The sequence below is a fragment of the Lepidothrix coronata genome, unplaced genomic scaffold (genome assembly GCF_001604755.1).
Source record: "Lepidothrix coronata isolate B3197 unplaced genomic scaffold, Lepidothrix_coronata-1.0 Scaffold6, whole genome shotgun sequence".
In the NCBI taxonomy this organism is placed as follows: domain Eukaryota; kingdom Metazoa; phylum Chordata; class Aves; order Passeriformes; family Pipridae; genus Lepidothrix; species Lepidothrix coronata.
The window spans coordinates 375,079-400,964 of record NW_016690186.1 but is presented as its reverse complement, the minus strand read 5'-3'; the positions used below and the strand labels follow the sequence as shown (position 1 = coordinate 400,964).

Genomic DNA, 25,886 nt, shown 5'->3' with positions numbered 1-25,886 from the left:
CTGCCTTTATAGCTGATATATTTCAGTTATAAACTGAAAAATATATAATTGAAGTTGGTCTTTTGACCCATCAAACCTATTGACAGCACTAGATATTTATATGGACTAGAAGACTAATCAAATGCATTATGAGGAAGTCACATCACTATAATTGTATTTGAATGAAAATTCAGGATATTAATAGTAGATACAAACTAGGAAGACAAACTTGAGGTATAAAGATCCCACTGAGGTATAAAGATCCTCAGTGTATGTTAATGATCACCAAAATAACACTTTGGTTTAATTTGGGCTTAGTAATGTCATCTTAGGACCTGGTGGTACAGAAAGTGTGAAGAGGATAAGACAAGCTTTCACTCACTAGAAATAATTCAGGAGTATAAAAATAAGTTTAAAATAGGAGAGAAATTTTGGAAGTGGGATGTAATTCCACTTTTACCGTGCTATACGTGAGTCTATATTGGTGTAGTTCTACTGGTATGACTGGAATTGCTTCAGATATAGTAAATCTTTATACAGTAAAGTAGGAGATTTTTGGCCAATCATTTTGCATTTAGATAACCTGTTTCCATATTTTTCAAATAAAAACACTTGAGCAAAAATTATTTGAAGGACATACTGAGCTTCTGTAGCTCCTGGTGATTTCAGTTTAAGCTGACTTTACCTCTGAAAGGCAGCAGCCATACAGTGCATAAATAGATCTTAACTCTAGGATAACCACAGGTTGGATCTGGTTTATATGGCCAAGAGAAGCCCATGCTAAGGACAAAAAGAACGGTAAATGTCGCAGCTCCAAAGCCCTGACAAATCTACTCTGTATTACTTGTAGTAACATATGGTAACATATGTAGTAATATAGTCGAATTCCTTTAATTTTCATGAATTATTGCATTTTAGAAAAGCATTGTTCGTTTTGATTCTATACCTTCATTGCATGTGATTTTAAGAAAGGTTTTAATACAATGTAATAATTCAAGAGCACTGCATTCACGAAAAAGTGTGGGAATTTGCCTGTCCAAATCATTTAATGAATTTTAAATAAGCCTTTTTATTATACGGGGGAACCATTATATTTTCCGAGTCTGTTCACTCCAAAAGGCACAATACCAAGTGTTGAAGCATCCTATCCCCATATATGTCAGATGTTGTAATTTAACTGTCAAGAATCCTAGATTGCAGTGATAATTGCTTTCTGTGGTTCTGTTAATGCACAGTCATTCTTGAAAGGTGTACAACCAGAGGATTTCTTGTGTCCTTTAAAATGAAGGGATTGAGAATTTCTGCATATAGTTATGCTACTATAATTCCCCCTGTACTCAGCACTGGTGAGACTGTTCCTCAAAATATTGTGTTCAGTTTTGGGCCCCCCCCTACAAGGAAGACTTTGAGGTGCTGGAGCATGTCTAGAGAAGAACAATGAAGCTGGTGAAGGGCCTGGAGCATAAGTCTTATGAGGAACAGCTGAGGGAATTGGGCCTGTTTAGCCTGGAGAAAAGGAAGCTCAGGGGGACTTTATAGCCCTCTAGAGCTGTAGAGAAACCTGAAAGGAAGTTCTAGCAAGGTGGGGGTCAGTCTCTTCTCCCAAGCAACAAGGGATGGGACAACAGCAAATGGCCTCAAGTTACACTGGGGAAGGTTTAGACTAAATATTAGGAAACATTTCTTCACTGAAAGGGTCATCAGGCATTGAAATAGGCTGCCCAGGGAACTAATGGAGTCACCTTTCATGGAGATATTTAAAAGATGTGGCACTTGGGGACCTGGTTTAGTGATGGACTTGGCAGTACTAGGTTAGTGGTCAAACTTGATGATTCTAAAATTTTTTCCAAGTAAACAATTCAATGAATTATACTGTATGTAGCCACACTCCTTTTGGGAAAAATCTGTAAAAGAGAAAGCCTTTTTTTTTAAGATTTCATGACATTTAAGATAAGCAGTGACAAATTATTTAGTTCATGCATGCTACAGTGCTCAAGTCAGCCTACCCTTCTCCACGTCTGTTTGTTTTGCTAGACTAATTTTTCAAGTTCTTTCCTATTTGTTGGGATCTCAAAGATTTTTGAGATCAAGGGGTGATAATTGATTACAATATTACAAGCCTTTTAAAGAACTAGTTTTGCTACATGTTGTGGATGAACATGTCCTAGCATCAAGTATTAACATAAAATTGCAAAAAAAACCATAATATTTTTGTATGTTTGTGTGTGTTTGTATGTTTATGTGTATACAGAGTGTAATTTTCTATGTCGTATGCATATAAAACCACAACAGGTTTGCCTCCGCAACTTAAATATTCAGCTTACTGTTGGATGAAGAAATATTTAAATGTTTCAAATCTGTCCAGTATCTATGTAGCTCTGATTTTAGAATTGTAACCCGTGACTATTATGACAGTTCTTTATCATATTCCCAGATTTTGCTAAGATATAAGTGGAATGAGTATTATGAATGTATGCAACAAACAGGATTCTTTTAACTTTTAAGTCATTGTTAAGCCTAAAAAGACATTCAGCAGGATACAATCTCTGGATCCAAGCTTTAATTTATCCTTTTTGAATACATAGGACTTTTTTCAGTATGTGCATTAACAATTGATTTTACTGGGAAGAGGCCAAATTTGCTTGCTGCAGCCAAAGACTATGGTGGTTTTGGAAGAATGAAATGAAAACACACATAAGGGAAGTTTTATACTATTCATAGCTAATGAATTTCTCTGGTGCAAATTCAATATTAAGTGCAGATTACAGCTGCAATGGTTCTTGGGGGAATTCAGGAGGATATTGCATCTTATGGTGGATGCTAATTTAAAAGAATGGCAGGCCAGGATGCATTTAATAACCATGGGAAGCTGTAGTGTACAAGAAGAGGCAAGGGGGAAAATAGTGCCTGATGTGATATAGATGGAGGGTAGCAGTCTTCATTAGGAAGTATCTGAGATTGCTATGACTCTTTTGGAACGGACATAGTGCTATTATTTCCTGAAATGTGAGAGGAATCATGCAATTTTGATTTATAACCAGTATCTACTGTGAAATGATTATTTTCCTTGTCAAAATTGAATTGGTAGGGGCCTTGCTTGCATCTAGACATTCTAGAAGAACTGGAACCAGTCCTCCGGTAACTCATTAATTTACTGGGTAGAAAATGAGGCTTAAAAATACTTAAAAATGGAGGAACAAGGTGTGTAGAAGTCCCCAGTCACTTCTCTGCTACTAAAACAGTAGTTTGTTTCATTTAATCTGTAATTGTATTTGTGTGCTTAAATTTATCTATCAAGCATATGCATATGCATTCTGCAAGTGTGTTCATATCCATGTTTGTATAGAAGGTAACTGTGTGTGTGAGACAGGGAAAGCATTTTTAGCCCTAGAAAGAAATAAACTTCCTGTTGCTTACTTTGATTCTTTTCCTCTTTTAAAAATGCCAGGTTTTACTTTGCCATTCTAGACGCTTTGAGATGGCTGCTGTTTTGAGAAAAGAGTGGGAGGGAAAAGAGAAGGTTTTGGGAGGATGGGCTGGTGTTGACAACCTGTTAATGAAATTTCAGCTTTAAAACTCATCGAGGATTTCTGTGAGATAGTCTTCTGGAAAAAAAAGTTTCCTTTAGCATGACATTTTAAATATAATATCTTTCACTTATATAGCACCTGCCTTCCCAGGGAGCTAGTATTTTGCAGATCCTAATTTAATTAGCCTCCAAATATACCTACAATGTTACTGAACAGTACCATTCTCATATACAGATGACAAGAGATGTGCAAGGAGATAAAGCTACTATATTACATTAGAATGAATGGCCCGTCTTGTGTTACCTTTGGTACAGGAGAATACTTAAGGGGAAATACTGAGGAGGTATCTAAAATCTCATCTGCTTTTGGTTACCTACTGGATGCTGAAAATTAGCTGCTGGTTCTTGGTAATGTCTAAAATCTATAGACCAGCCTACAGTGTAGTTCTGGGCAGAGCACTGTACGGGGAGTGTATGGGCTTCCTGGGGGATCCAAGCCTGAGTCTCAGATCTCGGGAGTGAGAGAGCCAGAAGGCCACAGGAAATGTTTGCAATAAGAGCACACTCTGCTTTTGATCACTAAATGTGTTCGGGCCAGAAAAATGGACCAAGGACCATTTTGTGTGCAGGACTGACTGAGGTTATAGCTGGGACTGGATCCATATCAGAGTAGTAGGCATGTAAATTTTGGTACTTCCCATATGGACTAGGGAGAAGAAGATACTGAGACATTTAGCTGGGCCGTTGTGATAGGAGCTGTGGGCATTGCCATAGTAATTACCATAGTTCTGGTGTTCCTCATGAATGAAACTGGAGATATGACCAGTTGTTTGTTCCTCGGAGGAGTAGTCAAATTTTCATAAGTCTCTGGCTGTAGGTGCTTAAATTGAGTTGCATTCAACTCTTATGAGCACATTTGCTTTTTGTGGACCTTTGCCTTATCTTTTGTTCCACATATGTTGTTAGCCTATCTCCACTTAAGTGATTCTGCAAGCTTATGAGAGATACACAGAATGAGAATAAAGACTGCATTTTCCTCACTCCTGAGGCTAACTGTTTAGAGCATTTCCTCCCTCCTGCTTGAAGTATTTCCCTTTGGCATGAGGATATGGTTCAAATCAAACCAGGACCATAGGGATGGATGAAACCGCACAGGTTTGCCTTAAAACAGCAGTTTCAAATGTGAAAAGCTGAACAGGAGCTTAGTCAAATTCTTCAGTTCATTAAAATTAATTTGGAGGTCTCAAGAGGATCATCAGTCTTCTTTATGACTTCTGGCACTCCCTGTGTCTAGTTAAGGTCCACCTGTTGCAAACACAGGCCTGATTCCCAGACTGCTGAAATTCGTTTCATCAGCTTCCAGGCCTGCTTGATACACTGAAGTCCCAGAGTGTGAAAAAAACAATGTTGAAAGCCAGCTAAACAAAGGAATTTGGACTGGCTTATTCAGGGCATTTTTGTTTGTTTGTTTGTTCGTTTGCTTTTCCTTTTAAATAGCAGAGACCAGGTTCACTTCTTTTTAATCTACTCTTAGACAAGGTGGCCTAAGCCTAGCTATAGCAGCTTAATGCTAAATGCCAGATTCACCCCTGTGGGCATTAAGGTGTAGCAGACACATTCAGAGCCAGACAGTGGATTGTAGCACAAGGAAGGTACCACTGACTCGGTTCAGTCCAGGGAAGTAGCACAGGAGCCTAGGAACCTCAGGGGGAATTGCAGTCCACCTGATGGGCTGGCATGAGAAACAGCTTGGGGCTTGTTCTTTGTTTTTGTCTAACAGTTCTGGATTTGCCATTTTGGTGGATTTACCTGGGAGAGCTTTGGTTGACATTGGTTCAATTCTTTGCCTTCATTTCCCTCAAATGGTTTTGTTGAATCTTGGTCTGCTTCTGGGAAAAAAAGGTTAGGTCACAGAATCCTTTAGAGTGTCCAGCAGATATGATAGTATGGTATAGCATGTGTGTATACATGAGGCGTGTCCATGCATGTATGTGTATGCCTGTATGTATAATCCTGAGTCTATCCAATTTTATTGATCTGCCTCAATATTTAAAGGAAGGTAGAGGTCTCAGTCCTGGTCATTTCAGTAAGAGCTGGGCCTCTGCCAATGCTTTCTGGGAAGTGGGATGTTTTAGTGTTCTGTGAAGATGTAGCTATAATGTGCTTCTAACTTAAGATAATCTGGAGCCAAGTTTAATCAGATACACATTAGTGAATGGAATACACTTTTCAAATAATGAAATTCTAGTTGGACCACTCAGTGCAAGATAAGAAAATCAGAGCAGATGCCACTAAAGCAAAGGTGGAAGTTGAGGGCAGAGACTGCCAAGAAACAGTAAATGTGTTTTGCAGAAAACCCACTGGTTTTTTGTCAGTGTCTTTTTCCTTGCTTGCCATCATCTCTCTGCAACTAATTTTCCCCTAGGAAGTTGTAAGGTCACATTGACCTGTATGTTCAAACCATGTGGTCAGGAAGGAAAAAAGAAAAAAAAGATAAAAAGGCATTTGTGAAAATACTTAAATAGTCAGTACAAAAGGAACAGGCTTTCTGCAGTCTTTTTCAAAAGCAAATTAAAAGAGTGAATGATGGTCTTTATCTTGACCTAGAGTCTCAGTGCTTCTCAAGTATATCATGCCAGTCTGCAGTTTGGTTTAGAACATGCACAACAATATGGAAGAAAGAATCACAGGTCCTTAGAGACAGAATTGATCATTATTGTATTTACAAGGAAAATAAGTGTTCTTTTGTAGAGGTTCTTTTTGGTCTTTTGCTTTCATGTCCATCTTGACAAGGACAAGATGGAAAAACAGAATGTTCGAAGGAAACCATTCATAAATATATCTTAATATCAGAATGTTTTTATCTTCCTCTCAAGTAATTTATGTCACAAAATAAAAGCTTTAATGCTTCAGTTTAAAAAAAAATAAATTGTAGTGCATTGAATTAATCAATGCACCGAGAGATCTTTATTACCGTTATGTGCCTAGTATAAGTTAGTCAATAAGCAGATGGGATTCTCTGGAGTACAGTTAGCCATATTTGACTGACATACCAGTTCAAATGCATTTAGATACCTTTGTTTCAAATGTCAGTAAAAGGTAGGGGGTTCTAATTAGAAAAAGAATCAAACTATTCCCTGGAGAAATGTGGCAAAGCCAAACTGTATCCTTGGAGCCACCGAGGTCTTTCCAATAAATGAATTTGCCCTGCCATGGCAGCAGGACTCCTTCCAAGTTATGGATGATGTGGTTCCACCTTCCTCCTGCCTTTTTCTGCCCGTGGCTTACTGTTCTCTTGCCTCTTGCTGTAGTTCTAGTGCTCTGTAATCCTCATGGAGCCATTTCAGCATGCCGAGATGACAGAAAATTAACCAAAATTAAATGAGAAAAACAGGGGTCGTTCTTGATCTGCACGACATGTTGAAATAGCTTAGCGCAGATTCAGCCATGTTCAGGAGCTGGCATGAAGGAGGGAGTTGGTTTGCGCAGCCAGGTTTCATGGAGGGTGGGTGTCAACAGATAGATCAATGCGGGCTTCCCTATAGCCATGGCTTTAATTGCTTTTTTGAAATGGCCTTCAAAGCACAGGTCACGTTTGTCATGTATCTCTGTAGATGCAAACTGGAGACACAAGTAAATATGAGCACAGAAATTGAGGACAGTAGCAGGAAACTTTTTAGATCATTATAATTGCCTTCTTGCACGAAGAGATGCTTTGAGAGAGCAAAGAAATGCTGCCAGAAGCAAATATGTCAAAGCCCATAGAAAAACAATGTAATCGAGCACCCTTGGAACTGAGACAATCATCTTAAAAAGGTGCTTCACTTCCTTCAAGTGTTTTTTTCAAAGACGAGTTCTCAAACTTAATTAGGATTCCTAAGACATAAAAGACCTTCTCTGACATGAAAAATGGTAAAAGACATGTAGAAAGCAAATGTGTTACCTTAGCTACCTGTTTGGGGTGACATTTTAAATATGGAAAATAAAGTTGGCAGAATTATAGTGACCTTTCAGCCTGAACAAATAAAATAACATCTGCCAAAACTAAATGGCTGCTTTTAGCTGTAGGAAATGATATGCATCTTTGAACACTAATACACAGGTCTTTAGTAGAGTTAGCTTTAGTAATCCTTCCCAGACCTAAGAAATTTATTTTGCTGCAGAGCATGGAGGGCTGAAAATTCCAGGAATATGGTGCAAGTGCCAAAGGACCCATAGGGACCAGCCATGGCTGTGGATATGGGGAAACCATCTGCATAGTCTTCCACCCTCTTAACCCATCACAGGTCCATTGTTTTCTTTGGAGCACCCAGAAGGAGGTGTTCAGTGTATCCCTGTATCTTTTCTTTACCCTCCCTATATGTGCACATTTCTGTGTATAGAAGCAGTCTTCTGAGTTATATTCCCTCTTTTTGAGTTTCCTCCGAAAACCAAGGGCATATGTGTGGCCTGGGAGCCAGCAGCAATCAGACAGATTGCTGTTAGAAAGGAAACTGATAGGTCTAAAAAGGGAAAGCTTGTCTTTAAAATATTCTCCATAGGAAAGGAAGAAAAAAGTAACTGCAAAAATTACTTATTCCTGCTTCCCCAAGCTCTTTTAGCTTCTGGTCTCATCTGTACCAGCAGATAAAGCAAGTTCTTAATTGTGCTCTTGAAAAGCTGAGAAGAGCAGTTCGTAGTTTTTATTACCTCCTTTATCACACACACTTACAACCCTATCCACCTTCACCTCAAATACTCCTTAAACTCAGAGCGATCACAAATGTGGGAAACCCAGTTCTGCGCTTGGATGACTGGGATCCACAGAGGAAGGAAATGTCAGGGAGACTGGTATTTTACATAGCTAACATAGAAGGCAAGCAGGCCCCATGAATTACAACAGTAATTAGCCAAAAATACTGAATTTCTTAATAGTTTACAAAGGTCAAAGGAAGTTCATGCAATTTGCTGTCTGTATTAATATGAATGGCTTTCAATTTAAGCAAGTAATGCCAAACAGACTTATTATTATTAACAGTATTATTATTAACAGTATTACTATTAACATTATGTATAACTTCACTTGCACTTAGAATTTTTAGAGCTTTTTTATTCACTGTGCAAACAGCTAGGAAGACATGTATTATATATTCCTTGAAAAAGTCACAATTTGTAAAGTCTAGGCCAAGAATCAGATTTGTAGCATGTGGCATTTTGGAGATAGGGTGTCAGTCTGAATAAGGAATTCCAGCTCTGGCATCTGTCATATGTCTAAGGGATTTTCAGTGGTAGGCATGGATAGTTAAAAGATCTATCTGTTTGCTAAACGTATTTTTTTTATTTTTTGTTTACTTGTAAGCTTTCATTTTTTTCACCAATGCTGTACTTACAAACCTGACCATAAGTCCTGCCATACTGATCTCTTCTTAGTTTTATATTAACCTCCCATGGTAAAATGACTGGTCCGGTAGGTGAGTGGAGAGCAGTGGATATTTTCTACCTATACTTGAGCAGGGCTTTTGACAATCTCCCATAAGATCCTTGTAGAGAAGCTAGTGAAGTATGGCCTGAAGAAGTAGTTAGTGAGGTGGATTGAAAACTGGCTGAACAGCTGAACTCAAAAGGCTGTGACAGTAGCATGAAATGTAGCTGGAGACCAGTAAATAACAGTGAACCCCAGGAGTCAATGCTGGCTCTGGTCCCGTTTAACATCTTGAGAAGTGTTACATGATCTGGATGATGGGGCAGAGTGTATCCTCAGCAAGTTTGCTAATACTGCAAACCTGGGAGGAATGGCTGATATGCCAGAGGGTTGTGTTGCAATCCAGAGGGACCTCTACAGGCTGGAAAATGGGCTAACAGGAACCTCACTAAGTTCAACAAGGAGAGTGCAAAGTCCTGCACCTGGGGTGGAACAACTCCATGCACCAGTATATACTGGGGGCTGACCTGCTGGAAAGCATCTTGTCAGAAAAGGACCTGTGGGTCCTGGTGGACGGTTGAACCTCAGCCAGCAATGTGTCCTTGCCGCAAAGCAGGCTAATGCTGTCCTGGGCTGCATTAGACGAAGTACAGCCTACAGGCCAGGTTGAGGGAGGTGATTCTACTCCTTTCCTCAGCACTGGTGAGGCCTGCTGTGTTCTGTTCTCCTCTCCCCAGCACAAGAGAGATGTAGAGATCCTGAAGAGAGTCCAACACAGGAACACTAACATGCTTAAGGGACAGCAGCATCCCTCTTCTGAGGAAAGGCTGATAACTGGGACTGTTTAGCACAAAGAAGAGTTGGCTGAGGGACGATCTTACATTTCTGGAAGGGGGGTGCGAAGAGGATGGAGCCAGGCTCCTTTCAGTGTTGCCCAGAGACAATGGGCACACACTGAAACTCAGGAGGTTCCATCTGAACATCAGGAAACACTCTTTGGCTGACAGGTGATGGAGCACTGGCATAAGTTGCTCAGGGAGGTTGTGGAGTCTGCATCCTTGGAAATACCCAAAGCTGTCTGGACATGCTCCTGAGCAACCCAGTCTAGGTGATGACTCTCCTTGATCAGATGACCTCTAGTGGCCCATTCCAACCTCAGCCATTCTGTGATTAAGATTGCAAGGGAAGAGGGAAGCAGATCATGCTCTTTGCTAGTTTCAATAGATATACCATGTCCAAAGTAGGGTATGGATAACCTTCAGAGCTTTTTTTTTAACCTTCATTGTGTTTAGGGGAACTAGCATTGGGGGATGTTTTCTGCCCAGCAGCAAAGGGATAGTGCCAGATGCTTTGTGGGGAGCAAGTGTTCCCTCCACAAGTCCTAAAAGAGCCTTCCAGCTCTGGCATTTCCTTGCTCACCATGGTGAGAAGAAGTTGACCATTTTGTTCCTGGCAAGCCCCTGTCCAGTTTAACCACCTTGAACACATTCCTTTGCTGCATTGAGCTCTTAATTTTACTGATTTTTAGGGTGGCAGTGAATTCAGACATGATACTGCTGGCGTCGTTCTTTGTTTATACATACCTATATATATAACAGTTTGGGACTTTTGGCCCACAGATTTTGTGTTATATTTGTAGCATTTCAACAATATGCTCTCCTAAGTTTTACAAGCCTTCTATTACATGCTATATCCTTCTCTGCTGGAATAAGATGCCTAAACTGCAGGGGAATGACAAGCTTATACATATGCATATGTATGCAAATATGGTTGTGTTTTGTGTTGCAAAACTGATCTTATACCCAGCTAAAAATTGTATTAAAAAAGTGTTCATGGACCAAACCTTAGCTGAGCTCTTTCAAACCTTCAGGTGGAGACTCATTCAGTGCTATTGGCTTGTTTCAGTTTACCTTAAACTATCTCTTAAAAACTAAAGCAAGCTGTCTGTATGTCAAGAATTTAAGTGCTCTAAATCAACAATTCTAAATACGTATTTTTAATTAAATAGAGGTAACTGCTCATGTAGACTAACTCATACAGGTCCTATAAATTTTTTCTGAAGTAATTTTTTTCTTAAACAGACATTTCATTGGAGTTGTTCCTACTGCACATAAATTGATCTTCTCTTTGCTAATAGGTAACACATGATATGTGATAAAGCTCTGATACCCCTGATATTTTGTGCTGCCTCTTTCAATGGCCATTGCGTTTGTCTGTCCCTTAGGTTGTCTTTCTCAAAATTCAATGGTCAGGTTTTTCTTCTGTTTCTTCTGTTCAGGGAGTTCTGGCCAAAGCAAAAAAAATCTTAATTCTTGTTTCATGCCTGTGTTATCTCTGATTCTTTTCTGAATAAGTTTGCAAAAAAATGTTTGTTGAATTCTGACTTAGTCTCATCATTTTTTATAAATACTTGTCTTTTCACACAAGTCATTCCTTGAAACATTTTTATTGAAGGTATTTTACTATCGTTCAGTGCTTTTTGGATTTTGAGGTTTTTTATAAGATGGAACTAATATAGGAATTGAGAACTCCAGTTAGACTAAAACTGTAGATCTCTAATGGCCACAGTTTGCTTTCAAGTCCTAAATGAAATTGCTGTCTTGCCAGCTCATGTTATTTTCTCCTTTGGCTTGTATGTTGCTGCCAGCATGTCACCTCATATTCCTTCATCTTTTTCTATAATATATTGATAAGGGGCAAACTGGGAGGTCTGTAAGCTGGCAGAATTCCCTCTAGGTTCCTCAGGGTACTTTTCGCATTGACGCCCTTTGGATCTGGCCTATCTGAATTGATGAAAGGCTCAAATGAAAATGCTGTCATTTGCCTTAGAGTCTTTCCCCTAAGCCAAACCCAGGCCAGAAATTTTATTCCTAAGATTTCTGAGTACTACATTTGTAAAGCACACAGATATAGTGCATGGTGCAGTATTCAGCTTGGTATTCAGGACCATTTCTTTGTGAGATGCTGTTCAGCCCTACTAATGCTATTAGCTGGCAAATTTGCTTTTGAATTTTGCTTTTGAATTGAATCTTATATAAAATTTTTCAAGCAGGTAATGTTTAAAGAACATTCTCCATTAGTCCAGGCCACTTATGAGCAATAAGAGGAAGTTAGCCTGAATTCCTGTTAAATAACAGTGTGCCAGCCATTTGAATATCACATAAAGATCACGCGAGCAATGTCTGTCTATATCTTAATGAGTGACTAATCCTACATTGCTTCCTGAGTGCTTATAGATTGCTCCACCCAAACAATGACCATTCAATTCATTAGGAGTTTTATACTGGAGAATTAGCTAATGGTTTTTCCTGAATACTTCAAAAGAAAAAGCTGAAGCATAGACTGCTGTATAAATCGGATGAATAAAAAGTTATTTACAGTGCAGGTATTTCCAAACAGAATTCTCAGTTGTGTGTTTTCTCTGAGCCAGAAAGAGCAGGCAGGTTTTAAAAAAGCTCTTACAAGCAATTTGGAAGGTTTTTTGGAGGAAAGAAGGGGAGGGTGGCAATAGTTCATTTTTACTGGTTGGTGGAGGCAGCTAGCTCCTGCTGTTTCACAGTGTGAGATTACATGCTAGGCCCCCAGAGTGACACAACCCAGATTCATCCTGGCACACACCAGTGGTCATGAAAGAAAGATGTTTTTATGGAAGGAAACACATTATATTTTGTCCGTGGGGATAAAATATAGCTTCTACCCTAGCCATTCTTATTCTCCAGTGTTTGCATTGCTGTTGCTTCTCTTGACTTTTGCAAAAGATACTAATATACTTTTGAAAAGACTACAGGCATCTCCTCTGCTTTAAAAATGCAATTCTTTCCTTTCCTGGATCAAAGGCCTCACCTTGAATTCTGTATGCAGTTTTGATCTGTGCAATATAAGAAAGGTATTAAGCTATTAGAGAGTGTCCAAAGGAGGGCAATGAACATGGTGAAGGGCCTTGAGGGGAAGCTGCATGAGGAGCTGAGGTCACTTGGTCTGTTCAGCCTGGAGAAGAGGAGACTGAGGGGAGACCTCATTGCAGTCTACAACCCCTTTGTGAGAGGAAGTGGAGGGGCAGGCACTGATCTCTTCTCTGTGGTGACCAGTGATAGAAACAGAGGGAATGGCCTGAATTTGTGTTAGGGGAGTTTTGGGTTGAATCCTAGAGAAAGGTTCTTCACCCAGAGAGTGGTTGGTCACTGGAACAGGCTCCCAAAGGAAGTGGTCACAGCACCAAGCCTGACAGAGTTCAAGAAGCATTTGGATGATTCTCTCAGGCACATGGTGTAACTCATGGTGTAACTCAATGATCCTTGTGGATCCCTTCCAACTCAGCATATTCTGTGAGCTGCCTGCTGTTGTTCCTTGAAAGTTGACGCTGGAAAGCTGCGTAATCCGTGGGCAGATTTATCTACTTAATTTATCAAAGGCATCAGAGAAAGCAACAAACAACATGGGTTGTTGTGAATACTGGTATGAATGTATTCCCTCTTCCAGATGGTGAGTTTGACCATGAGGTTGAGAGTTTGGCACTGAAAGGTTCCCTCAAAACTAGTCATGAACTGGCACAGGAATGCTCGAGGGTATTTACCTCACCAGCTGCTCTGCTACTCCACCTCCATGTTGAACCCTCCCCAGTGAACTGTTCAGATTGATAAATAGCCCATGTCCCTATGGAAATGGGCTGAGAGATGGATGCTGGGAGAAACTCGGCTGTCCCGGAGGGGCCTGAGCATCTCCCTATGAGCAGTGTGAATAATAAACACTGGTACTCAGGGGAAGAGCCTGTCTCCAGAGTGCAAGGTCTCCAGCCATGGGACACTGGTTTTCAGTGTGCTGTTGTAAGCTTTGCTCCTGTGGAAGCACTGGTAAGGTAGGTAAAGGTTTCTTGATGCCTTATCCCAGTCTTATATGGTAATGGGATGCTGCCTGGCTGCTTCTCCAGAGAGCTGGAAAATGCACCTGGTACCCCAAGCTGAGAAGCCAGAAGCACTGTTTTCCAGTTGTGCCCACTCTTAACTCTATAAGTGGTCCTTTCTTCAAGGGCAGTCAAAAAGTGATCAGGAGACAGGTGCATCTTCCTTTATAGTCCCATGATAGGGGTCTTGAGACCATTCTGTCATAGCTGGGAAGAAACGGGGAAACAATTCAGGTCCTGCTGCAGCCCCAGGGGCTGGTGAAGTGAGAATGCCTATGATAATGATTATATTCCTGTGACAGCTGCATGGTACAGATCCTTGATCATGACTAATTGTCTTTCCAGGGAATGCCTGAAGCTCCTTGGGGAATTCTGTGCTTTTCTGCTCCCTGATTCTTCTTGATATCCCAGACTGAGACACAGAGACAAACCAGAATTCACTTCTAAGAGCACTTGGGGGTGACTAGTAGGCAGACGGACTTAGAAGAAAATGAAAAATATGACATGGGGAGGAAGGGAAGAGGACAAAGAAAGCGTAAACCACCTCTGGTTGGGAATCTCAACTCTTCTTCTTTGGCTACCTCCAAAACTGTGTAAGGATGTAAGGAGGAAACCAAAAAGAGACAGTCACAGAGCAGACTGTGAATCAGGATTTTAACTGAGCTCTTTAGAGTGTCCAATAGAGCCATGTTTTCTTAACAGTTTCAGTTGAGTATTGTTGCTTCAGGAAGCCAGTATGGACCCTTTCAACACAGCAGGAAACCCCTAAGCTTCTCAAAGGACACAGAGCAGGGCAGATCTCTGCTCTCTCAGGAAGCTGCTTGTCCTCAGGGGTCTAATCTTACATGAGCATCATTTCCAGGGCTGCAGCCTTGATGATACATAAGAAACTCGTGTTTCCCATGAGTGGAAGCCAGGGGAACCTCTGAGAACCTCTGAGAACCTCTGAGGCCCAAAGTGATTTCATCAGCTTTTGATAAAGCAGTGCCTGTGATTAAAGAGCACACAGGTGTGCAGTGCCATACAGAAAATGAGAGTGTAGTAAAACTTTTTTAGTTGTGCTGCTGAACATGTCAAAATGGCCTTGTCCCCTGACTGAAACAGGAAAGGAAGCTGTTTTGCGGTACCAGTGTCAATGCTTGGTGAAGAAACTCTGAAACACAAAGCTATAGATTGCAGCAGCACACTGCAAATAATATTCTTTTTTTAATTTTGCTTCTGCATTCTCCTTTTCAATTCTAGCCCATAGCTGATAGTGCAAAAAATGCGCTAATGTTTACTCCTGAGAAGTATCAGGGCAGCTTCTAAAGGACCTGCAACCAGTGGCTGTGTTACACCCCAAGACAAGGTTAAGCCATCCCTGTCACCAGCAATGACACCATCAGTCTCCTGTCTGATAGGTCTGTGGCAACCAAGCTCCATCTGCCCTTCATCCACAGAGATGTGGAGGGGAAGGCTCACCCAAAGAGGAGCACCACAGACATGGCAGGGGCAGCCTGGCAGCACAGGACTTCAGAGGCTGATTGGGATGCAACAGATCCTGCAGGCTGACAGGGAACCCTGGGAGGCTAGTGCATACTGGGATTACCCCAGTTTTGAAAACAGAAACATGGAAATGATTAAACTAAATGGTGAACATTCAGCGGTACTCCTGTGTGATCTGGCAGCATGTGGCAGGCGTGGTGTGGGGATATAACCTCACTGTGTGCATAGGCAGAGGGTTTGCTGCCTGTCTCATGAATCAGCAGGGTGCAGAGAAAAGGAAGGGACAGTAAAACACTGAAAATAAAGGAGTGCTAGCCTTGCATCCATGCCATTCAGTGCAAGCATCCAGGCTGCACCTCTCTTCCCATACAAGGAGATTTACTTTCTGGAGTTGGCCTTTGCCTCATGTAAAGCTGAATCCCACTGTAGCCTGAGCAGTGGGGCTGAGCATCTGTACCCCGTGGGTGAGAGAAGTTAGTAGGGGAGCAGGGTGCATCAGGCATTTCTTTAAATCACGCTGCCTTCTTCTTGTTAAACCTGGACATAGTCCTACCTAGTCCTGCCATCTCCCTACACCAGTGGTTCACAAACTGCAAGTCTGCAGTTTGCACAAGTCAGGAACGGAAGGAAAGTACTGGGTATGACTGGTTACATTTGGGGAATCCAGAGAGTAACTAAATTCAGATGGCCATAAAAATTTAGATGACCATAAAATGCTGCTACAATATGACTCGTGGCCATTTGAGAAGGATCACCCAGTCATGGAAGATGCCAGGGAATGCTTTGTAGATAGCAATGAAACATATGTAATCATTTTGTTTATGCTCATAAAGTGCTTTGCTTTGTATTAAAGGAAGTAAAGGAGATATTTCTCTGATACCTTAAATACTGCAAAGGAAAATTAAATACAAGGAGTTGGCTTTTGTTTTTTTATGTTTGTAGGGCATATATATTCTGTAAATAAGACTTTTAATGTCTCTTATGCTGAAACATTCCCCAGTGGGATCTGTCCTCACATGGTTCTCATCTCAATGTCACATATGAGGATGCTGCATTCATAATTTAAAGTAAATTAAGTCCAGACATTTGACTGCTGTTCTATTGCCAGAACCTTGCAAAAGCTTTGGTCAATGCTGTGCTACAGAATGTGTTTCAGTTTCCTTTTGCACATTAAAAATTAATGGTCTCATCAAAAATAATTTGATTGGAAAATTAAAAGTCGGCTGATTGTTCCTCCCTAGAATAAGGAATTAAAACTGAAGGGATTTGTTTGTTTCATCAGAACAAAAAGAATAAGCATTAGCACGCTAAGGCAGTAAGTATTCTTGCTAAAGAACCTTTTTTTTTAGAGTATTCAGGCACTCCTAATAAAAAGGCACATGAGAAGCAAAATAGAACAATCTGTTGTTATTTAACATGGCAAATATTGTTGAGATACAAATACAGTTAAGTTTTCTCTGGTAACTAAGCAACAGACGAAAATACCACTTATCCGAATTGCTGTTTATTCTACTGTGTTTTAGCTCTGCAGTACTGATTTTCATTTTCCACACCTCAAACACAGAAAGAAAAATTGTTTATGGTAGGGCTAAATTGTTTAATATAGTGTTTGATATAGGGGCAAATTAGGCATCAGAATAAATGTCTAGGACTTTTACAACTAGCTATTAATGACTTTTGATCTTCTCACAAGTGTTTCAATAGATTAGATAACATAAGCAAATGTCCCCTACAGACTTAGACACTTGTAATAAAATGGACTACATGAGGCATGAAATCAGAATAATATCATTTTTCCAAAGAACACAAATGGTCTCTCATTCATGTGTATCATCCTAAGGACTTTTTAGATAAAGCACATGGTAGCAATGTAGCCTTTGACACTTCTAAACTGAAGACTTTTTTCTAGAGCTGTATATATTACCATCAGATGGTTGATTTCATCAGGGTGAAAATCTGTAGCAAGAAGTGCTCAGAGCCATAGTCAGATTGGACTCACATATGGTTTCTCTGTTCCACTTATTATAAGCCTCAGCTATCTGTATGAAAAAAGAATAGTGTCTGTGAAGCATAATGGAGCAGCTTCTGAAATAATTTCTTAGAGAGAAGCAATGGGCATAAACAACACCAAGCTACTATGAAGTAAACTGGGTTAAAACTCAAACTCTGTTAAATCACTGCCAAAAGCCTCTTCAGTTTCAGTGATACCAGGATATTCACCAAAAGCCTTTTACAAAAGAACAGTAGGCAAATTGGAAACCTTTAGCCCAGGTGCCAGTGACATCTCAACTCTCTTCAAGAATATCTGACTCTGAGGAATTGTGTCCTGTTTGGAATATATTCTAGGAGCCTCCTTGCCTACCTTTTACTAGAGCAAGATCTGTGGAGAAGGTTTGTTGTTTTTTTTTAATCCACAAATTCAGGAGAAAATATCACATTCCCAAGAATAAGGGAGAAAGGAGAATTTTCTTCACACAAGAGAAGGGCAACTCCTCCCAGTCATGGGCTTGTGAAATATCACTTGGATTTGAGTGTGCTGAGTGAAAGTTATACCTTGCTTGGTCAGCTACCAGTTTCTGAGGAATGTATCCTGTGAGATTATTTACATTCATCCCAGTTAATCAACTAGTAGTTGTAAAGCACTTTAAACATGGAAATTACTCCTATAAATATTGGGTATGATCATATAATTACACCACCACAATCTCAGTTAAATGCACAATTGGGCATGCTCTAATCATGTAAGTGACATGTTACTAGAAGTGTTTCCAAGATAGGTATCTTAGCCTATGCTAACCATCCTCAAGAATGGTATGTGATCCTGGAGCAAAATGAGCAGTCTTGATTTTGGAAATACTGGAGAGCCACTGTCTGATCAGAATGAATGTCTCTTTCCCTAGAAAAGAAATATATTTTTTCCGCAACTACAAATATAGGTAATTTTCTACTTCTATTTGTCTTGCATCTTGAACACATTGTGGACAGCACAAGGACTAGCCTGCTTTTCTGTTCATTTTTTACTTTAGTACCTTCTTTCATTAATATAATGGAAAAAGAATATCTTTTCTCAAATTCACATCCTTCAGTTATGCTCCATCAATGGTCTGTGTACTGTGCTGTGTGATGCACTGAAATAAATTAAAACAATTAAATGACAAAGCATTCTCCACTTTCTCCAGAGGTTAAAAAAGATATTAAGCTTCAAATAATAATACGTATGTTGCCATCTGATTATCGGTGATATATGAAGTATTGCTTCCCACTCCATTGTCTTAATTCTGAATAGTAAGCTTGTTTAAATCTGCATTGACAACCCAAGCAGTTGTCTGTCTTCAAAAAAACCCAAATAAAATAATAATTAAAAAATAATAATTAAAAATTAAAATAATAGGGTTTGATATTTCTTTTTCGTAGTACATTTCATAGAATCACAGACTGACAGAATGGTTTGGGTTTGAACGGACATTAAAGATCTTCCAGTTCCCTGCCATGGGCGGGGACACCTTCTGTTAGACCAGGTTGTTCAAAGCTCCATCCAACCTGGCCTTGAACACTTCCAGGGATGGGACATTCACGACTTCTCTGGGCAACCTGTTCCAATATCTCACCACCCTCCCAGTGAAGAATTTCTTCCTTATATCTAATTTAAACCTACCTTCTTTCGGTTTGAAGCTATTCCCACTTGTCCTGTCACTAAATGCCCTTGTAAAAAAGTCCCTCTCCAGTCTTCTTGTAGGCCACTTTTTGGTACTGGAAAGCCACAATAAGGTCTGTCTGGAGCCTTCTCTTCTCCAGGATGAATACCTTAACTCTCTGAGCCTGTCTTCATAGAAAAGGTTTCATAGTCTTCCAACTGTAAAATCTTTAAGAAACTCAGTTACGTCTAAGCTTTTCTCCACAAACAGAAGAGCTGAGAAACGGGGGATGGGGAGGGGTATGTGTGTGTGTTTATTTGTTTTTACTCTTCTAATGAAATAAGAAATTTTGATGGACTATCTTGATTTATCAGATGAAGTAGTTACTTTACTAGATGGCAGTACCACACATTCTGTTCCTTCTTCTTTTCCTTTTTTGTCTGGTGCTCTAACTCAGTTCTCCACTCCTTGTCATCTCTTTGCATGTCAATTAAATGCTCTTTGGGGACATGAATAGGCAGTGTTTGTATACTTGTAAAGCACTTGCAGAAGACTGTAGTTGACTGGATGCAATCACAACCAAAATAGTAACGCTCAGATCTGCTGCTTTAGGTTCATTGACATCAGTTTACCCCACAATAAACCTAAGACATTTTCCAGTGCAGAACTCTTTTTCACTTCTTCCTGTATCTTTCTGGAATAATTGTGTATAAGACTTGCAACTTGAACTCACATAAAAGTGTGAGTTCCCACCAAAACAATACCAGAAGATGAAAATATAAAAACTGTTTAAAATAGGAACTACTTCTGAGTGTATCTATATGTCATTTGCTGACAATAGGATTCCAGTGAGGGTGTCAAAAGTGGAATTACATAAAGCATATATATATAAAATAGAATGTGTCATTACTGCAGTGTTAAGCTATATTTGGAAGGCACTACAAGAAAGCACTTTCATTTTTTTTCTTCTTTCTATTTCACAATCAGAAAAAAGTGTCTTTGATATATGAAGCATTTTATGAGACCATCTTTTTATTTTAATAACTGCTAATTTGCACACCTAACATCAATTGCTGGTGCAATTAATTGTGGATGCAAATCAGAATGTTTAGCTGTCTAATCACCTGATTGTGCCTATAAATCAGTGACAGTAACTGACAGTAAATGCTCATTTCAGCCTGCAATTAATTTGGCCAAAATTGAAAGGACAAAAAAAATACCACCCTAGGCTGAAATTTGCTCCCTAGCGTGTAAAAACAGAAAGTATCTTCCTCCTCTACCTCTTGTGTCTAAATTGCAGAGAGCTAAGTAGACAAAGAGCAATGATTCCCCAGTTCCCAATAATTCACTGCCAGTGTTTCACAATAAAGTGCTATGGGAGAGGAAATATTTCCATATGGGTTCATTAATCACAACATATTTGCCATGCACAACCACTCTGCAGAGCAGGTAAAGAACCCTGGGGGACCTCGCCTGGCACAGTATGTCATTTTTGTAATAGGAAAAGTATTTTTTTTACAAATGCTGTAGAACTGAGGTTGCAGATGGCTCCACTGGCAGAGCTAGAGCCTCCTGGCACAACCTTCAGCAAACACAGCTACTTTAGGAATTTATAGCAAGGGTTAGTGATAGGTTAAAAGAAGGATGCTAAAAATGCTGTCTGCCCCCACTATGCAATATTCCAAGGTGTGCCCCTTGAAAGTGACATGTTAGGTAGGACAAACAAACCCCATCCAAAAAATAAACTGCAGAAGGAAATACAAGTCTTACCTACCCCTGTTGCACCGCAGGACTTTAACGAGAGGTCTAGGAACAATTAAATGGATTGTGACTGAGAACCTGTGGGTCCAATGGACCCCATTAATGGAACTGTGCAGCAAAAGGTGCCTTTCCAGCCCAGTGGCTTCTTTCAGATCTGGACAGCAGGCCATTTCACTTTACCTAAACCCAAAGACATCAGAGAGCCCCAGTTATCCCATCACACTCTGACCCATCCAGACCTGCTCAGTGTTTTGTGCGAGAATTACAGCTGGTGTCTTGTTCACTGCACCTCTGTGGTCTCAGTCTCTGAGCAGTTCATTGCTGCTTCCCTCCACATGGGATTTTGACAAAATTCAAAGCCACCCGGTGTGATTTTAATTTAAATGTGAGTTTAATGTGTTTTCCTTTTATATTGCTCTGATGTGCATTGTCAAGAGAAATGCTGCAGGCTCAGATCTGGCCTCTCAGCTGTTTCTCCGTGCTAGTCCTGGTTTTGCTTGGTGCATACTTCTGAATAAAGCTGTCACTCTGCAGTAGTGTGCACATTGCGTACAAGAGTGCATTGAGTACAAGGGTTCATTGGGTACAAGCACAGTGTCATTTCTCAAGGGGGCAACTCAGTCTTGGGCTATTTGTCAGTCAGAGGCCAAAAATCTCATCAGCAGATACCTCCAGAGTTACAGCTGAACAGAGTAGGGATGAAAGTTTGCATGTAACCTATATAAAAGAGATTTCAAAATTCACAGTGCTCCACCAATTATGAAAAACCTTTTAAGACAGGAACTTGTGAAAAGAAGAAATACTGAAAGACTTCATCTTAACCAATTAAAAGAATTCATATTGAAACTAGTCATAATTTATTAAAATTGTTCTTGTTATAAAATATAATCTCACTTAAAAAATACTATGAAAACATATTAAAAACATCATAAGAAAATGCTGTCAGGACCAGGATATGAAAGATGCCTTGAGAAAAAGAGAAACAGAGATCCACATGAGTTAGTAGCCCATCAGGGCACTCCAGTAGGATGCAAAGCACCCTGATGCAAGACAATACCTTAATCTTCAGAATTTTTCATTAAGCAAGACTGGGTTTTTTTCAGCCAGTCTTAATTAGTGTGGAATTAAAATTGTAGGGACAAGGTGGGAGCCTAGACTTTCTGACACAGAATAACAGAGAGCAGATCAGAGTAAAAGAGCAAATCAAAGGCCACCTGGAGCAATTGCTGTGCTGCGATTCAGGTGTATCATGGCAGACCACTGCAAACTGCAAGGATCATGACAGGCACCACAGCAGCTGGGTGGCCTGGCCATCAGAAGACATCCCTTGTTTCCTAAAACCACTCGTCGTTCCTGCACCAGCCAAAATCTATGTAATGGGCTGGCTGCCATTTGTATTTCCCAATGCTTGCACAGGTCACCAGTGCTGACATGTGCTTTCTGACTATTGCTTCCTTTATCTGCTGGTTACTACTCTGAGCAGCAACAGCCTGTTGGGTTCCTGGCTCCTGCTGCTTCTTACTGCTGCTGCTGCATAGGAGCTACTGTAGTGAGTCATTTCAAATCACCAAGGGAACCCACAGCCAGATCTCCACTCCTCCTAAAATAAGAACTCACAGCTACATCTTCTCTCCTCCTAAAATAATCAAACTATGAGAAAAGAACCACTATATATGTGGCAGTATCTAGAATATGATACTCAGTGTATTTGATGGGTGGAAAGAGCCATGCAGAAAGGAGACTAGTTCTTTGCAGGTTCTGAGTAGACATCATTAAAGAGTCAGCTTTGTTCCCCTCCTACTTCAAAAACTTCAGAGGAAGGCCATGTAATCAAGATATCACCCTTATATTTCAAATCAGAAAACTGAGTCCTTGAAAGAAATACTATTTAACAAATAAGACAGTGCTGAGCTTTTTTAATGGCTTTATGAGGGCTTGTCTTGTCTTCAGTTTAGTTTATTCTTATCACATCAATTTTTATAAATTGAAATACAACAATCCTTTTAAATAAATGTTCATTATTTTGAAGTACATTGAAAAATATATTATTTTCAAGCAGAGGTATAACCCGTAAAATATCACTCTGCACTTCTATAACCACTCTTTTTTATTTCTAGGTATTTTCACACAATGTACTTGGGTATCCGGAGTCGACAGAGTGGAGAGAATGACAGATGGCGGTTTTATTGGAAAATGGTGTATGAGTATGCAGATGTGAGTATGCTGCATTTGCTAGCCACGTTTCTGGAAAGTGCACCACAGCTGGTCCTGCAACTCTGTATTGTTGTACAGACTCGTACGCTCCAGGCACTCCAAGGTAGGGGTTCACCTAATCTATTTATTTTTTATATTTTTTGAAGATGTAATTTCCACACATACATATTTATCCTTCTTTCAAACTGCTGTGTGCCTTGTAGTCCTGGCATAAGAACAGATCTTGCCTGCTAGCTGGTATTGAGCTATTAACAATGATTCTATCAAGAAAGCCTGTGTTGTTAGAGGGTTTTTTAGCATTTCTTAATGGCCCTGGGTGGGTAGGATTTATAATGTTTTGCTTTCTGCATGTCGTTGTAATAGAAGAGCTCTTCTGATTATCCACTGGGCCAATGTGAAAATTGCATCAATCAAGCTATTGCTCTTCTCCCTGTGCTTCTTTCTGTGAATGTTCAAAACCCTCCAAACTGCAGTAATGAGGTTCATATGGCATTATGCAAAACAGAAGATAGTACAGAAGATAACACCTATTCTGTGAAGAAAATGCCAGTGTTTGTGTCCACCAGTTCTCTTGAGTCTCACGTCATCTCCTGAGCAGTACTCATTGCTTCACACTCTGTGTTTCCTTCTAGGATTGATGCTTTCAGCAAGTGTGATTACTTCTTTAAAATGGTAAATGCATGCATATGTCCTGCCATACAGTTTTGTCAGGTGATACAGATATTAGAATATCTCATCCTATACTGCTTTTTTGATGCTACTTTTGGCTACCTGACAGCTGTCCTTTTGTATTGCCTCATTGTTTTGCCTTATGGCTGCACCTGGACAGAGATTTTTAGCAAGTGAATGAAGTGAATGAGAACTTGGGATCCAGAAGGTAACAAAAATGCTGTGAGGCAGTGAGGAGTGCAGGTAGGAGGAGTGGAGAAACAGAGGGACAGAGGGAGCAAGGAAACGCAGCTTTTTTGTCATTTGTTTTTAAGAAACAGTTTGTGTGCCTGCACTGTACAAGATAAAAATGTGACAGCACCTTGCTCTGAGAAATTTTGGGTCGGTTAGCTTATTATGAGTAACATTCAGGGAGTCTGATTGGGTGAAAAAGGACTGGGCACAAAGTGGGTAACTGTGTGAAGACCTTGATCCTGGGCAGTTTCCTGTGGATAAACCAGAGGCTTTTCCTTTATCTCCTCTTTGAACAGTCATCTAATAAAGAGCTGTCCTTCTTACTGTGTTTTTGTTTCTTTAGATCTAAAACTCTGTTACCTTAAGGGGAAAAGAAAACCAAAATTTCTCTTTTAATTAGCTGGTACTCTGTATAAGGAAGTTTGTCTAAGCGCTTCCTCCAGCTATTTCTCAAAATGGTAATGCCCCACACCAACCAGTTTGAACTATTATCATTCAGGAGAAGGTATTATCATTTCAGGAAGCTTTGTCTCCCCAGAAAAAGTGAGTCCAGAGAGAGACTTAGGAGAAGAACATAGCCAGAATACTGTATGGTCAGATGTAATTTAGCTATCTTCATAAACTATTAATACAGAGTGACTCTCGCCCTCATTTTACTGCAATAACAGATCTGTCTCTGAGAAATGTGGTTGGTGAGTACACACTGAGCCTGTGATACACTCTCCAAGTGGTTGTTAATTAGAGAAGGCCTGAAATGCTTCAATTTAAAAGGCAAAAATGGTTCCTGAAGCCTACAATCAGCTCTGTGAAATCTGTGTATCAGAAACCAAAAAGGAATAAAACTATAATTATGTATTTCAGCTGAGAAGGTTGAAAATATTTACTTATCCTCTCTTCCCCCATTTTCTTCCATCTTCCAAGGAGAAAAGGCTCCATTTAAAGAAACTAAGAAAATTAAACATGGTTGTAGTATTTCCTTAAGCAATAGTACCGTTATATTCTCCTGATGAAAGCTAATATGTTTATATTTTCATCCTTGCCAGCTGTGAAAATCCTTTCTCTGTTCTCTCTCCTTTTTTAAAGAAATATTAAGGATAATGCTTTGTACCACAGGATGCTGGATTTCCTGTGAGGCTGCTTAAGGAGAGCATAATTTCTCTCAGTGATATCATGCTACAACTGGGTGTTTTAAAAGGTCCAGTCATAAGGTATATGCTTCAGCTAGCTGTCCACTCACTGAGCCAGTTAGAGAGATTTCTAGCATGGATCAATAAACAGAGCGTTTGATTGATTTTATTTGTTTAGAGAATGCTACTTGTTTTTTATTATTGTTCTTTTAGTTCTCTGTCCCGCAGTACAAAGTTTTTATGGGAATTGTTAAGTGACATTACCAGTCCATGTTCTTAAAAGTATATGACTTTCACAAACCACAGATTTGGCATGGGAAATGAATTGTCTAGCAGGGTATTTCTAATATCAAACCATTAATGACTGCAGGAAAAACTTTTAAGTATTTTATTTATGAAATTGTATATTTTTCATTCCAAATGCACCAAAATAGCATCATTCCCAACAGGAGAATGCTGTCAGTGTGACTAAAGATTCCAAGTTTTGTAATGGGGGCTGGCTTAGTATGGATAATTTCTTATTTCAGTAACTAAACCCTGCTAATCAAGGTGAAAAAAGCACACAAGCATGTGCAATGTGTGCAAAACCTTCTCTCTCAATCTTCCATACACTGCAGCGAGGGCCACTTCAAAAGGCCAGAGGATGCACCACAGGGATCCTTTAGCACTTACCTGGTTTCCCCAAGCACGAATTAAAAAACTGCAGTGTAAACTTCTAGCAAAGATTGTGTACCACTGCACCGTGATGCTGCAGCTTATGCAAGAGGCCATCGACAGTCATGACTGGCATCTCTCTTCTGTGTCGTCACCCAGAGATATCTGAGTATTAGTAGAAGAGTAGCTAAATTATCATCTAAAAATATGATTCTTTTTCAAGATTTCACCAAAACTGGCACAAATAGAGGCAATGATCTTTCTTATTCTGCCTACAACCAGCAGCCAGCTCCCACCT

At 39.9% G+C, this 25,886-nt stretch overlaps 1 protein-coding gene across 1 annotated transcript in view; it reads left to right on the top strand.

Moving 5' to 3' along the window:
• The window catches only part of XKR4 (XK related 4), a 218,558-nt gene that overhangs the window by 114,064 nt on the left and 78,608 nt on the right, over window positions 1–25,886 (top strand). The window contains exon 2 of the mRNA XM_017830994.1: window positions 22,808–23,007. Within this exon, the coding sequence (XP_017686483.1) occupies window positions 22,808–23,007 (200 nt within the window). The remainder of the gene's footprint in view (window positions 1–22,807; window positions 23,008–25,886) is intronic.